The 16,004-nt window shown below is 36.2% G+C and overlaps 2 protein-coding genes and 3 non-coding genes across 8 annotated transcripts in view; 1 reads left to right on the top strand and 4 right to left on the bottom strand.

The window, feature by feature from the left end:
- LOC129443213 (ATP-dependent 6-phosphofructokinase, platelet type) overlaps positions 1-2,177 on the bottom strand; it is a 40,020-nt gene extending 37,843 nt beyond the window's left edge. For 2 of the 4 annotated variants that reach the window (XM_073864410.1, XM_073864408.1), the window contains exon 1: positions 909-1,159. In XM_073864410.1, the coding sequence (XP_073720511.1) occupies positions 909-993 (85 nt within the window). In that variant the 5' untranslated portion in view covers positions 994-1,159. Of the gene's footprint in view, positions 1-908; positions 1,160-2,119 lie in introns of those variants that run through there. The other 2 variants (XM_073864409.1, XM_073864407.1) reach the window with 2 other exon arrangements.
- A 511-nt stretch (positions 2,178-2,688) lies between these two features.
- Positions 2,689-2,762, bottom strand: trnai-aau (transfer RNA isoleucine (anticodon AAU)). Its single transcript has one exon. It is a non-coding gene; the product is annotated as a tRNA-Ile (tRNA).
- A 96-nt stretch (positions 2,763-2,858) lies between these two features.
- Positions 2,859-2,930, top strand: trnaw-cca (transfer RNA tryptophan (anticodon CCA)). Its single transcript has one exon. It is a non-coding gene; the product is annotated as a tRNA-Trp (tRNA).
- A 618-nt stretch (positions 2,931-3,548) lies between these two features.
- Positions 3,549-3,620, bottom strand: trnap-agg (transfer RNA proline (anticodon AGG)). The gene has a single exon. It is a non-coding gene; the product is annotated as a tRNA-Pro (tRNA).
- Positions 3,621-5,922: 2,302 nt separating this feature from the next.
- LOC141362373 (protein SNORC-like) lies at positions 5,923-14,286 on the bottom strand. Its single transcript, XM_073864356.1, has 3 exons — positions 14,147-14,286; positions 8,891-9,064; positions 5,923-6,373 (listed from the first exon to the last, which is right to left on the bottom strand). The coding sequence occupies exons 1-3, from the start codon at positions 14,229-14,231 to the stop codon at positions 6,264-6,266; spliced, it is 369 nt and encodes a 122-aa protein (XP_073720457.1). The 5' UTR covers positions 14,232-14,286; the 3' UTR covers positions 5,923-6,263.
- Positions 14,287-16,004: the final 1,718 nt, after the last annotated feature.

Raw genomic sequence — 16,004 nt, 5'->3', positions numbered from 1 at the left:
GTAACTTTAATCATCAGCTCTTTAAGTGAGTCAATTATCTTCACAGTGACGCTCCAATGACCTTCATACACAAAGACATAAAAGCCAGGAGTAGAAATGCGCTTTTGAAAAGAGCAGCGTGCGTGGCTTTAAAAGGAGATCATCCTCCGGCTTTTGACCCGCACGTGATCAAGTTCGAGTTGTTTTCCCACGTGATCACGGCATCATGGGAGTCCGAGGCTGATCGTGATCCGGTACTTGCCTGCCATCACGTAGGCACGCGCTCAAATTCTTTATTATAATGACACTTGCGCATCACGGCACAGCGCGCATCACGACAGGTGCGCGGCGATACCCATAGCGTAGGCTACACATACAGTTCACGCATGATACGTATGACAGCGTCAATGCTGTTTGTCAATGTCGGTTTAATTATTTATACTTTATTCCCTGCGCTTTCAGGCGCACCCAGTTTATGCGTTGTCATGACGCTCGAGCGCATTGTCAAGGAGCGCGAGACAGACACTGCGCATTGCAGCGAGACAAGTTTTCTTTAATTCAGTTATATGTCAACATTTATGCATTTGGCTAACGCGTAACCCTTTCTCCAGATAACAGTAAAGCATCACACTGATAAATAGTTTTGCATTTTTAAGCCTGAAATATTTTAAGCTATTTCTAAAATGCAAGCCAGATATTATCATATTACCAGGACCCGTTTTTCAAGTTGACCTAAAGCATATTTGGGAATCCAGCCAAGAAAGTATTAATGAAGTTGTTTGGGTGTCTAAAGAACAGAACTGCGTATCTGTTGCTGCATCTTGCTCATGCTGTAAAGGCAAATACTCACATACAAGGCAATTCGGTCACTATGCGGTCAAACGAATCATGAAACGCGGCGCGTTAAAGGCGAAAATGAAATAGGCTACCTTGAGCATCCCCGCCGCTTGTCAACACGCCAATACTCATCCCTGTCCCGGAAAGGTTTTCCATGAATTTCTTATTGTCCGGCATGATTTCACGTAGGCTATATCTTCCCAAAACAGATGAAAAGATTCAATGTCAAGCCGAATTAACTATCCAAAGCAAGGTGGAGAGGATAAAAGGCTCTGCCGACGAACTTCTCCTCCGGTGTCCGTGCGCTTCGCAGCCTCTCACGGCCCGGTAGGCTAATAACTACCGCCCCGGTGTGGATTGACAGCGTAACGAAGCAATAAGACAACGAATCACGTCTCATCTAGACACATTCGGACCAATTGCTATCCAAGGTCAGTATTAATAAGGAGACAAGGAATTCCTGTTTGGCTTTGATCAAGTTTAGACTTCCAATTTTAAGTGCGCAAAAGCTCCAAGCGTTTTATGCCGATTTATATTTGTTGATGTACATAGAAAGCTTAATAAAGTGAAAAATTAAGTAAAACTTAGTTGTTACTAAAAAAAATAAACAAATACAAACAATTCGTAATTAAAAAGAAACTTTTATCTATAGAAATACTCAATTAAAATGCATTTCTTTAGTGCTTTTTAAAATTATGCACTGATGCAAACATTTTGCATACATTTTAAAACAAACACGTTTAGTAAAAACAAAACAAATCTGTATAGAATTAAGAAAAAATTAATAACAGAAAACAAGAAAAAGATGAAATGTAAATAATACATGCAAGGAACATCCACGGCAACAATAATCCAGTAAAGATAGGAATTCAGTTTAACGTGAATTCTGCCTAAAGGCCATTTAACAGCTCAAACTGTTTAATAAACAAACTTGATAGCCTTTGAACCTGACATTTAATATGTTCAATTGTGTGTGCATGCGAGTATGTGAGGAGAATAAACATCGGTTTCCCACAGGGATTAGGAGACAGGTTTGTGAAGTATTGGCACAATAAAAGGGCAGCACGTGAAACACAAACGTGAAGATGTTTTTGTGGATTCTGGTTTAGTCTCCCCTGTGGAGTCTTCCTGTCTATCTAAAACACAAGACAGGCCAGCATACAGAATACTAAGATAAAACGAGCATGAGTCAGAGAAACTCAAGCTGTGCCCTCATACGGATATCAGGCGTGTGTTGGGTTGTACAGATCCGTCCTTTGTGTTAACCTCCACTGAAATCTTGATTTAGTTGTGTTGAACTTACCTTACCCCTGCTGCGTGCTTAAATTTAAAAGAGAAACACATAAACATCACAGAAGCAAACATTCTCCTTGTAATGTAGGCCTACATGTAAATGAGATCCCTCCTGCGGTTGACGTCACGCAGCCTAAACTCCGCCCTTTTGGCGGCAATCGTACAGCGCTGTACGACTAGTGGGGTGATTGAAATATGTTACTATGTCGCCCTCTATCTGTCAGAAACTAAATCAGCAGGAGAGGCGGACGGCGGGTTGTTCTCCAAAAATGCAAATACTGTTTCCAAAATCATTGAATAATAAATACAGTCTAGTCAGTCGTGATTAAAAAAGAAAAACAAGGAAAATTATGGAAATGCATACTCAGTGTTTTTAAACTTGCTAGTTAATGTAACAAACTGAAATCCACTTTTGAATCAATTGCTAGTAACATAACTCTGAAGCTGGCTTTTAACAGAAAAATCGTATGTACTAACACTGACAATATTGCTTTGAATTTGTGCTTAAATATTAATTAAAGTTTTATTCATACTGTCAATATGCAGGACAAAAACCACGAAGATAATACAAAAGGCGTATGGCCAGTACGGGGATCGAACCCGCGACCTTGGCGTTATTAGCACCACGCTCTAACCAACTGAGCTAACCGGCCATGACGTATAGGCTTTTTTTACATGTTTACAACTGTTACAATACATGCTTTGCTTGTATGAAAAGATAAGCAAAATGTGACCGAAACTAAGCGACTGACCTCGTGGCGCAACGGTAGCGCGTCTGACTCCAGATCAGAAGGTTGCGTGTTCAAATCACGTCGGGGTCAATACATTTTGTTATGTTTATGTATATACATCTATTAATGTACTTACTTATTTGACAAAATGCTCATATTAAAACTGATGATAAATAAAACGACACAAATGATTACGGAAATAATGTTTACATGATCGTTTTAAATCACAAATGAGTAGGAAATAGAAATACCGAGAATATCTCAAGGAAAATAAATCATGTATCGTTTTATATAATCATCATATAATGTGGATGTGTTGTCCAACTGTAAAGAGTTTTTATGAGGCTGGAAACATGTTTGTAGGTTTAAAACCTTTAAATTACCAATAAGCTTTGAGAATTGTGCCTTTTATAAAACACAAATTTCCTCACATTTAAATGAATATGTAACAAGTGTGTAATTTTGAACATCAGTGTATGCAAATAAAATAAACCCCTTTACATGAATGAAATATTGGTTAACTTGTCAATATTGACTACTTTGGATTGGTGTGAACCAACACAGAGGGGCGCTGTAAGGACATACTGACGATGATGTTATTGCCGTCTGTTAATTGTGTTAAGGAGCGTCAACTTTAAATTTAAGTTGTACTTACGTTTTTTACTTATCTGACAAAGAATCTATAATTTAACTAAAACAAAAAAAGGAGGGCTCGTCCGGGATTTGAACCCGGGACCTCTCGCACCCTAAGCGAGAATCATACCCCTAGACCAACGAGCCGACAAATATGTTGTCGAAATTGGACTTTAAGTTGTCTGCAATGTTTAGACAAATTCCCAAGTAAATAATCTATTTTTAGATAATATTAACGATTTGAAAGTTACACTTTAGTTTATTTTTACACTTTCATATATAATATTTGTTTCGATCTCACATTCTTTCATGTCACCAATATTTGCCTAGATATAATAAAACATTTTAAATGACAAAGATTGTCAAAACATCACACTAAAATGATCAAAATAATTTGTTAAACTTAAAAAGCGAATGTTTGTTAGCTAACGGCGCCTTTGTCATGTGTAACGTTAGGTAGTAATGTCCGTCTTGTCTGGCCAACTACTAGCTACAAAAATCTAACAATTGGCACAGGGAGACCATAGTTAGCTGCTTTTGGGAAAACATACCCCAGTTTGGTTTGCTAACCACCGAGTATAACCCTTACGAAAATTAATCATGGTTTCACTACAGTAAAAAACAACAACACACAATTACTGTAGTAAAACCATGGTGACCACAAAATAACCATGGTTTTGACAACCATGGTTTTTAAAATCCATAGTTAAACCATGATAAGTGTAGTAAAACCATTTTGCTGATAGTCATCAATGCACCAAAAAACTATGGTTACTACACTTTTACCACAATAAAACCATGGTTAATTTTATTAAGATGTAAAAATAAAACTTTGGTGTCCCCAGAGTACATATGTGAAGTTTAAGCTCAAATTACCATATAGATAATTTATTCTAGCATATTAAAATTGACATTTTGTAGGTGTGAGCAAAAATGTGCCGTTTCTGGGTGTGTCCTTTAAAATGTAAATGAACTGATAATGCAAACACTGATCACCATAATGGCAGTTTGTTGAAATTAAAACTGAATTGTGCTGTCAACTGTTTTTTTTTCTCTCTCTCTCTCTTTCTCACGGCACTAAATGTCAGTGCTGTGGTTGGATAACGCAGATTAATGGGTGGTATTATTGTATTAGCCTTGCTACCTAAGTCACAAAACAGACAATCACAATCCTGAATGAACTAATTTTGCACATTTGCTTGCAGAGAATGGTTTAACAAAACTAAGTTACTGGGTTGATATTTTACACATTTTCTAGGTTGACAGAAGAACTGGGGACATAATTATAGCACTTAAACATGGAAAAAGGCAGTTTTTTAGCTTTATGCTAGCTTGCTAAAGACAAAATGGTGCATTACATTTTACAAATACATCAGTGCCCTTTGTTTTGCCTCAACATCAACACAAGTAATGTTTTTAGTAAGGCATTTTTGTTAAAACTAGTTATATTTCCTAAACTAAGGCCTAGTTCAAGGCCTTAGTTGTATCTTGTTCTACAAAACAAGATACAAGTTCTTCCATGTAAAACAACAAAATATTTTTAAGATGTAAAGTTAAATGTGTACATTAAAGGTTTTTAAAGAACTTGAGGGCAAACTTTTGAAACTGACTTGTAATAATATTTTAATTCATTATTTATATCAGTATGTAAAATGCTCAAATTTAAAAAAAGAATAATGCTGTACTGTAGGCCCTACTACACTATATCTGATAAAGTGTTAAGATGTGTTTTTTTTTTTTTTTTTGGTTATTCATTCATTTATTTATTTACTTTGTTCGTTATATTTGTATGTTACCTTGTGTTATGTACACTACAAGAATATACATTTTGTGTTTGTATTTGAGATGAGAATAAATGTTAGTATTTCTTTTAAACTCACAGTATAAATCGACAGCAAATAACAGGTTAATAATGTACCGTTTCATCACATTAAAAAATAAAGATCACGTAAATAACAAAGTACTCTCAGAGGAGGATTCAACATGGTCTTTTAATCTGCTCAGTGTGATTTAAACTCATAAGGGCAGTTTCCCAGACAGGAATTAGTTTCAGTCAGGACTAGGCCTTAGTTAAACCGGGATATTTAAGTAACTTTTTAAACATTTACTGCTGTGCATCTTGAGACAGTACTCGCACTGATATATTTTAAGATATGTCAGAGCATGTTGTTTTTGATCATTTAAGTTAGTCTGGGATTAAGCTTAAGCCCTGTCTGGGAAACCGCCCCATTCAGACACACAACTTCATCAGTTTATATAAAATCTCAGTTAAAATATGCTACTCACAAAAACTGCACATGCACGCACGCATACACACACACACACACACACACTCCCTAAAATGACTTGATTATTTTACACAAATCTGATAAAATTTTTTAAAACTTGGCATAGACTTGCAACAAAGTAAAAAATCACAGAAAAACTAGTTACAAGTGAAATAAATGAAAATATTGGTAAATAAATCAATTTTTTATAATCTTCAAGTCATTACAAAACAATCTGTTTTTAACAGTTTGACACGATCTCAAACCCAATTGATCATTTCTCACAAGATCAATTAATCGTATTAACCTTAGTCTGGTTTTCTTATTTCATGTCTTGAATGTTGAACGTGAAGAAAGCAGGTCTCAAAATAACAGCGAAGAGCAGCTGCAAGCAATTTCATGAGGGACCTGCCGTCAGTGAGACACTTAATGAAAACATAGCTCGGGGCATGCAGAAGAAACACAAGACAAGTAAATGAGATGGGAAAGAGATGGGATTGGGGGGAAAAGATGTCGTCCCTTCCTATGAGGCAGTGAACTTTCTAAGTGTGATAACAATGAGAGCAAGAAGAACAGAAGCTCCGAGGAACACAGCAATGACTATAGCCGTGATGGCACCTGGCCCCAGCACACCTGCAGACAGAAAAAAAATCACATTAAAGGTGACATAGAATGATTGAACAGAGTATTTATACTTGTTCTGTGATGTGACATGTAGACAATTGGGTCTGTAATGCCTTAGAAGCTTCCTAAAAACCTCTCTCAGATAGTTCTATTAGGGTGGGGGATTTTAAACAAGCGGTTTTGCACCTATTTGGCTCCCCCTACTGGCTGAACTTGCAATCTCATTACCGATTGGCTGACTTTGCTGCCACTCAAAAAATGTAGCCAATTATTTTAAAGTGGAGTGGCAGTTAGATGCCTGTGATGTCATAAGCATCAGTTTTTCAGATTGGGCTGTTTTCTGGCTGACATTTCTAAAAGAGGAATTTCTATGAGACTGAGATGTTTAGCATGTTTAGCACTTTTTGTATGTTTGTGAATGTGGGTAGACTACCATTATTCAACAAAGACAAGGCAAAATTTTTTTTTCATTCTCTGTCCCCTTTAACAATACTTCAGATGTATTTCATTTTAAATTACGTTTATGGAATTGGCAAACACTTTTATCCAAAATGACTTACAGTGCATTTAAGGTGCCAGAAGAACCATGTTTAGCTGCAAACAATTTGCTGTATGTAGTTGTTTGCCAGTAACTTACTGTAGATCTAAATGTATGTTATTTACTGCCAACAGTTGTTTACAGTTAAGTGAACATTAAACATTAATAATGTTGTTATATTAACATTAAACAATAACAAGCCTTAAGCAAAGCATTCTGGGAAATAAAAATTCTCAACCTTTTTCCTTCAGATTTTGGTTCCCAGAATGCGTTCATGAGGCTGTTGTTTTATAGTTTTATTCTATAAAGATAAATACTTGTTTAATGTTCATTTAACTGGGAACAAACTGTTGCCAGTAAATAACATACATTTTAATTTACAGTAAGTTACTGGCAACCAGCTGCCATTAACACTGTTATTTCTACAGAAATGCGATTCCAATAAAAAACCTTTAACATCCGAGAAACCTTTCTGTTTCAGGTTCTTTGTATTTAAAAATGAATTTTTTAATAGATATGAAAGAAATGGGTTTTAAAGTACTTTTGACTGAATGTTTTCTTGAAAAAACAACTTTATTTTACAGTACAGTACAGTAAAGAAGTTAAAATGTGATGTCTTCTCTTAAAACAGGGGTCTTCAAACTGTGGATCGGGACCCACTTGTGGGTCAGATAATGGGATAAAGTGGGTTGCGCAGAGATACTTGGATACAATGATTTTGATGGTATAATATAAGTTATTTTGATACTGCAATTAAACTTACATTTCATTTATAAAATCACAAAGAAAATAAAAACTTCTCAATTATAAAAGAGAAAAATATGTGTTTTCTTCAAATTTACATTCAAAAATGTGTTGAAAAGTGAAAGTTGGATCTATTTAAAAATACTTCAAGTTGTACCGTTTAAAAAAATAGATTTACCTAAAATATAAGCTTTTTAATATAATTTTTTTACTTAATGAGAAAATTTAAAGGAATATTTCACTTATAGAACGAGAAAGACTTATAAAATCAAAAATAGAATGCCGATAATTTTCTCACCACCATGTCATTCAGGTTCTTGATGTCTTTATTTGTTTAGTCGAGAAGAAATTAAGTTTTTTGAGGAAAACATTCCAGGATTTTTCTCATTTTAATAGACTTTATTGGACCTCAACAGTTTACAGTTTCAATGTAGTTTCAAAGGACTCTAAACGATACCAAACAAGGCATAAGGGTCTTATCTAGCGAAACGATCATCATTTTCAACAAGAAAAATTAAAATATGCACTTTTAAACCACAACTTCCCATGTTGAACTTTCCGTGTGACGTGCCAGTGCGACCTTACGTCAAAGATTAAGAGTTACATCTGAGAAACGCACACTTGCAGACCATTTTTAACAATAAACTGACACGAAAACACTAATTATTATCATTCCACATATAACAACGTCTGAACGTTCCTCTATCTCCACACTTATAATCACTGGAGTGGTAGTTTCACAAACGTCATGTGTGACCTTTCAACGTGATTATCTAATACGTAAGGTAAGTTGTATATGGAGAAAAATCCTGAAATGTTTTCCTCAAAAAACTTAATTTGAACAAAGAAAGACATTAACATAAATTATCAGGATTTATTTTTATGAAAGTGGAATATTCGTTTAAGGAGAAAAAATTCCAATTTAAGTAATTTTTAAAGGTGGTAATAAAAACAATACAGTCTTTATACACCACTATGTAGATTATACTGCAGTTCTTTCAAGAGATCCTTCTAAAAGTTACACAATGAACCTTTAAGTTAATCTAACTTTCACTTTTTACAGTGTATGTGTGTAGAAAAACAAAAAGTTAGAGAATCTCTGTCTTTAAACACAACTACTTTCAAAACTAAAACTGTGTCAATGAACTGAGATTAGTGACCAAGCCGTTTCTTAAGCTAGTATTTTTTAAAGAATTGTCTGCACTATATAAGTAGACATATTATTTACAGTATGCACAATTTACCTTCTTCCTCATTCACTGTAACTGTGTTTGTAGAGTCCACATAATCAGGGGTGAATTTCAAGATGGGGTTTTCTGTCAGGTGGTGGACGGGATTTTTTGTAGTTATATCATAGTCTCCTGCACCAGACAGCGTGTCCTGGTTATCATTGTGCAGAGCCGGGGACAAATCCGCCACTGTTATTGATGGAAATAAAAGTTACAGTTTGAAATGCTATAGATATAGTTTAGATATAAACTACAGATATAAACTAGACTAAAAATACTGGGTTGTTTTTAACCCCTGGCTGTGTAAACACGGGACAGAACACACCAGTGTGTTAAAAAAACAACAACTGTTGAGTTGTTTTAATCCAGGGTTGGGCAATTTTTCACCCAACGGTCAATATTTCCCCATGCAGCCATGGGTTAAAAACAAGGTAGCATTTGAATAAACAGATAGAAATGTAACAGATATAATGTAAAAAACATGTTAAAGGTTCCAGCTAATTTCATAGCAGAATCTTTTGAACCTTTTGGTCGCCAGAAAGATCACTATAAAATGTTTATTTTTAACCTGCCGTTGGGTCAAAATGAGACAAACATGGCCTTTGAATTAAAACAACTTAACTCAGAAAATGTTCATATTTGACTCTACAATGGGTTAAAACAAATCAGCATGGGTTAAATTATAACCCAATGGGTTGGGCTTCTCTCTTTATGACCCAGCATTTTCTTTAAATGATGAAGCAGAATTTTCATGTTAAGTTATTTGCTGAACTTATGGGAGGCAAAGAAACATTTATTCATTTTGTTTACTTTTTTAAAGTTTGCTTAAAAATCAAACTATTTACCACTTTTTATAAAAATGGCCTAGTAGAGACTAACCAAAGTGAATTATTAGTCTGTCTGCCTGCCTGCCTACCTGTCTGTCTCTTTGCCTGCCTGTCTGTCTGTCTACCTAGCTGCCTGTCTCTCTCTCTACCTGCCTGTCTGTCTACCTACATGTCTGTTTGTCTATCTATCTAACTGCCTGCTTGTCACTCACTCTGTCTACCTGTCTGTTTGTCTGTTTGTCTGTCTGCCTGTCTCTTTACCTGTCTGTCTACCTACCTGCCTGTCTGTCTGTCTCTCTCTCTCCCTGCCTGTCTGTCTACCTAGCTGCCTGTCTGTCTGTCTCTCTCTCTACCTGCCTGTCTGTCTACCTACATGTCTGTCTGTCTATCTATCTAACTGCCTGTCTGTCACTCACTCTGTCTACCTGTCTGTTTGTCTGTCTGGCTGTCTCTTTACCTGTCTGTCTACCTACCTGCCTGTCTGTCTGTCTCTCTCTCTCCCTGCCTGTCTGTCTACCTACCTGCCTGTCTGTCTGTCTCTCTCTCTACCTGCCTGTCTGTCTACCTACATGTCTGTCTGTCTATCTATCTAACTGCCTGCCTGTCTGTCTGTCTCTCTCTCTCTGTCTGCCTACCTACCTGCTTGTCTGTCTTTCTGCCTTCCTGTCTGTCCATCTGTCTGTCTACCTTTCTGTCTGTCTGTCGATCTACCTAACTGCCTGTCTGTCTGTCACTCACTCTGTCTGCCTGTCTGTCTGTCTGTCTGTCTACCTACCTGCCTGTCTGTCTCTCTGTCTGTCTGTCTTACTGCCTTCCTGTCCGTCCGTCTGTCTGTCTACCTACCTGTCTGTCTGTCTGTCTGTCTGTCTATCTACCTAACTGCCTGTCTGTCACTCACTCTGTCTACCTTGTCTGTTTGTCTGTCTGCCTGTCTCTTTACCTGTCTGTCTACCTACCTGCCTGTCTGTCTCTCTCTCTCCCTCTCTTTCTCTGTCTGCCTGTCTGTCTACCTACTGCCTTTCAATCGATCGATCTGTCTGTCTGTCTGTCTACATGCCTGCCTGTCTGTCTGTCTCTCTCTCTCTCTCTGTCTGCCTACCTACCTGCCTGTCTGTCTTTCTGCCTTCCTGTCTGTCCGTCTGTCTGTCTACCTACCTGTCTGTCTGTCTGTCTATCTACCTAACTGCCTGTCTGTCACTCACTATGTCTGTCTGTCTGTCTGTCTGTCTGTCTGTCTGTCTGTCTGTCTGTCTGTCTGTCTGTCTGTCTGTCTTTCCACCATTTGCTAAAGGGAACGGATAGCACCAAATGTTGATTTCTATGTGATTCAATGGGCGTCTTTATAGAGAATTAGCATTTGCTTCTCACTACAGGTGTTGTCTCGGCTCTTTCCCTCCTCACGTCTGTGATTGACATTCCACAGCTCCCACGGGCATGAAACAGCCATGTGACTTTTCTCACCTACACCACACTCATGGAGTCTAAACCCAGTTTACTATGTTACAGCTTACCCACCTTTACCAGAGGTCACCATGTGGACAGAGGTTCTGACCCCAAAATAAAGAGACAAAGACGAACTTGGATGTTTTGACATGGGTGTCATAAGATCTACAGTGACCCCGCTCGAACAACACCGGTCAGGACAGGCCAGACAGGCAGATACAAATAACAAAGCACCTATTTGTCCATTCCATGCTTTTGAAAACAGAGGCTTCATGTTGACAAAACTGTGTATTTACTGTACACGCACTGGACACAGCATTTTTTTTGTACCTAAATAGTTTCTTCACTTTAAAAAGGCACATTAAATCTTAAAATAAAAGGTTAATATTTGAAGTAAGCCATTTTGGAAGGTCAGTGCACACATATTTTGATAAAGACATATTTACTCCAACACTTTTCAGACTTAAAGTAGGCTGTAGGTACAGCACACCGGGGCACGAGGCCAGCGATACATCAATGAGCCCTTCTCTCGAGGGTACAAAAGGGCGCTTGTGTGGTCAACTAACGGCCGAGGAACCAACCGACTAAACGCAGGCAGTATACTAAAAGTTAAACAAGTTTGTTTATGAAAGCAGACGGTGGAAAAGCACGCTCTTCACGGCAGCCTGATTTTAAAAATGCAGATGGTGTTTGTCACTTCATGGCCTGCTTAAATATTTATTAAGCACGACTGAAACTTTTGGCGATAACAAGCAGAAAACTACACTATGTGGGAGTGCGGTATTACGTTTTTTTCTTGTATATTCACACACAACAGTGAGATGACGACATGAGGACAGGTTTGTGTGAATGACACAATCCTCTGCCACTGTGGGTCTACACGTGCCAGGGCGTTGCCATGTCCTCATCTCACCTTACACCCGCCAGCTAAGGTGCAAGTGGGCATCTCTACAGTCTACAGACAGACAAAAAAGACATCTATTTATGAAACAAGATGCTCATGTTATAGGTGAAGATCAGTCAATACAACCCAAGGAAGCCTGGTGTTACAGTATTTGTGTTGTCTTCATTATCAAATCTAAAAAGCATGTGATACCCAGCATGCAATAGCTGCCATTTCCCTGTGGGTCTGGCTATGATTAATGCACTTATAGCCAAAATAAACTTGAATTTGGTTACATGATGTTTTTGCCAAATTATTTCATCATATAAGCAAAGTCAACAGCTTGTAAAAATGATGTCAAATAAATATACATTTTAATTAACAAATTAAGTTAAACAATTTTAACTAGATTTTATAAGTTATGTCAACATATATAGTCAAAACTTAAAATAGTAGGTTGAATTGACTTGAAAAAACATGTTTGTTTAACTTCATGCTGCAGTTTTTTTACAATTAATGATTACAAATTGTTTTACATTGCAAAAAAACATTTTGTTACTAAGTATTTTTGTCTTGTTTTCAGTAAAAATATCTCAAATTTCCTAAATCAAGATGTATTTTCTTGATGTGCAAAATGACCTTAAGAAAATAAGTCTAGTTTTTCGACAAAAAACATCAAATTTAAGAAAATGTCTGTTTAAAACAAGAAAAAACCCCCCTGCAAATGGGGTAGTTTTTCTTAATTTAAGATTTTTTCTTACCATATTGGCATATTATTATTATTATTATTATATTTTTTGCTTGTTTTAGACACAAATTCACTTAAATTTGATATTTTTTGTCTTATTTTCTTATATCATTTTGCTCATCAATAAAATATATCTTGATTTAAGAAATTTTAGATATTTGTACTGAAAACAAGATGACAAATACTTTCGTAAGAAAGTCATTTTTGCAGCGTATTTATTTAATTTAATTTATTTTTGGGCTAAGGTTAGACATCCATTTAATTTTCACCGACAGCTCAAATATTGCTTTGTTTTAGCCTAGATGTGTTTGAAACACAAAATTGTTTCCTGTTATAGCTAGTCCTTCATTTTAATTCACACATTTTGGTAATAATATTGTGAATAATGATGTACAGTATTTGTTAAATAAAGATCAAAATAATGCAATGCGTTATAATTTGGTGATTCATTACTAAAGACGTAAACACAAATGATTTGAAGGTATCAAGCAATCTTGGCCTTGAATGGAAAATGAAAAGCAGTTACATCATATTTACTAGCTGGAAAATCTCAGCTCATGCTAAATTTTCCTAAACTCAATCCTTACTTACAGTAAGTGGCATTCATGCAGTAAGCTAATAAAAATGTCTTTAGTGTTTGTCATATGCACTTTCTAAACTTTTGTGTAGTCTTTGTATAATGTTATTAATGTTTTTATTGAATCTATTATTATATTAATGCACACTTCAAACTCATTGTCTCTTTCTTGTGTTGTCTTATTTAGCACTATTGTCCTGTCTCTATTCATTGTTATATTCTAGCAAAATGACAATAAAGTTACTTAAAAACGAAGTCAATAATAAACAATTATGTTTGTACATATTTTTGGTGTAGGACTGTTTTTATTTTATTTTCACAGCCACAATGCCCTGTTTTTCCCAAACAAACTGAGGCTTTGTCCCTTTGAGACTAAATTAAGGCTCAACACCTGGATGTGAAATGGAGAAAATCTGAGTCATTTTAGTCAGCATGATGCTTCTCACACCCGGCATCAAAAGACCGATTCATTCAGAATGTTTGATATCCTCTGAAATGTGAGAATATGTGTATCAAAAGTTAAAGTAAAATAAAAGAGATGATTTTTATTCATTTAAACTCAGTAACATTCACCAACTAAAAGCTTTTCATAACAAACCCGGAAGGTCTATAAGGTGAAACTGATGTGTACAAAATTTAGACTGAAGAAATTTGTTAAACTTCGTCAAATGCTGTCCTAAATGACAACCAAGAAAACCACATATCGACTTAATAAGAGGCGACTCAGATAACCTAACAATAAAACCTCAGCTGAGAACCGATGTGAGATGTCCAGGGGAAGAAAGTTTGTTACCTGTCTGCACTAAAGCCATGCAGATGGCAAGAGCAGTGAAGAGGACGAGCCGGGACGAAGCGAAGTGAACGCAGCTGATGCTCATGGTTCCTGTGTTCGGTCAGACGCTTCTGATCCTCGACTGGCACCTTGATGAAGTAACAGACAGTCTGGGAAAGTGAGGTAGACAAAGTTGTAGTTGAGCTTGGGAGGGAGGGAGGGCTCTGGATGGACAGTGTAGACTTGTGTCAACTCATCTGGTAACTACCTACTTTCTTCAGACCCTCTCAGATGTGCAAAAACCGAGACGTCCAGCATTTTCTGTCTTATTTGGGGTTTTACATATACAGTATGAAATTTACTAAAGGGGAAATTTTTAATTTAATAAATGATGTGATGCATCTGTTAAACATTCATAAACATGAGTATTACACAAAGGTAATCAGAGGGATAACTTACAGGGCGGTTTCCCGGACAGGGATTAGACTAGTCCAGTAATTCTTAAAGTGTGGTCCAACCCCCCCAGTGGTCCGCCAAAAGATGACCTAAACTAGGCAAGTTACAACCATAGACTTCATATACCCACCACCTCAGTTTTAAACTAATGGCTCTTTGGAATGACATTAAGTGGGGCTGTTACAGTATGTTTAATTGCACTTTTTTTTACATGTGCAGTTTGTTGTTCATATTAAGCTGCAACTCATTTCACATTTACTTTTTCAAATGAAATAAAATTCATATAATAATAGTTTTTGACTTGAAACAGTTGCATATTAAATTTAAATTTAGCTTATCCTTCCTATTTTGTTGTTTTTTGGGGGCATGTTAGAGTGGGATTCTGTTAGGTGGTCCTCAGAAAAAAATTGGAAGATAAAGTGGTCCTTGGGCTGAAAAAGTTTGAGAAACACTGGACTAGTCCTAGACTAAAATAAATGTAAGAGCTGTCCAAACTCAAAACAACTTAAAATACATCAGTGCCCTTTGTTTTGCATCAAAATGCACACAAGTAATGTTATTAGTAAGGTATGTTTGGTAAAACTATTACAGTGCACAGCATAAATGAGTACACACCCTTTGGAAATTAAGATTTTTCTCCATTTTTCAGTAAATATGAGACCAATTTGCTTTCATTTTTACAAAATAGTTTTATTAAACATTTATTTTTATTAACAAAAGAGTGAAAGTCACTGACCATCTTTCGTATACAAAAAATAACTAATTTAAATCAAATGAGGGGATGCAACAATGAGTACACCACTCATGTAATGGTGACAGAATAGCACCACATGGTAAAGAAATGTCTCAAGACATGAGAAATAAAATAATTTCTTTGCACAAAATGGTCAAGGTTTCAAGATAATTAGTTAAGCATTGCTAATAAGTTTGAATACTGTCACAAAAGGGATCTAAAAATGTAAAAAGGATGGATTTGTGGGAAGCTCTCCAGGACGTCCACTGAAGTTAACACCTTATCAAGAGTGTTTTGTGATGAAAGATGTTGAAAAAAAATCATCATTCAACTTCTTTATTCAATGTCTAGAAGAATTAGTGCTGATTTAAAAAAAAAGAATGGAGCCCATACAAAATATTAGATAGGCTTTTTTAAAGAATCTGTGTAGGGTGTACTCATTTTTGCATCACCTCATTTGATTTAAATGTGTTATTTTTCGTATCCTTAAGATGGTCAGTGCCTTTAACTCTTATGTTAAGAAACATAAATGTTTAATAAAACTGGTGTGTAAAAATACAGCAAATTGGTCTCATATTTACTAACAAATGGAGAAAAATCTTAATTTTCAAAGGGGGTGTACTCATTTATGCTGTGCACTGTATATTCCCCAATTAAACTCAGGTCTAGTCCTGGCTTAAGATAATCCCT

This window comes from Misgurnus anguillicaudatus, unplaced genomic scaffold, assembly GCF_027580225.2.
Source record: "Misgurnus anguillicaudatus unplaced genomic scaffold, ASM2758022v2 HiC_scaffold_26, whole genome shotgun sequence".
Lineage (NCBI taxonomy): Eukaryota > Metazoa > Chordata > Actinopteri > Cypriniformes > Cobitidae > Misgurnus > Misgurnus anguillicaudatus.
This window is presented reverse-complemented; position numbering and strand designations above follow the sequence as displayed.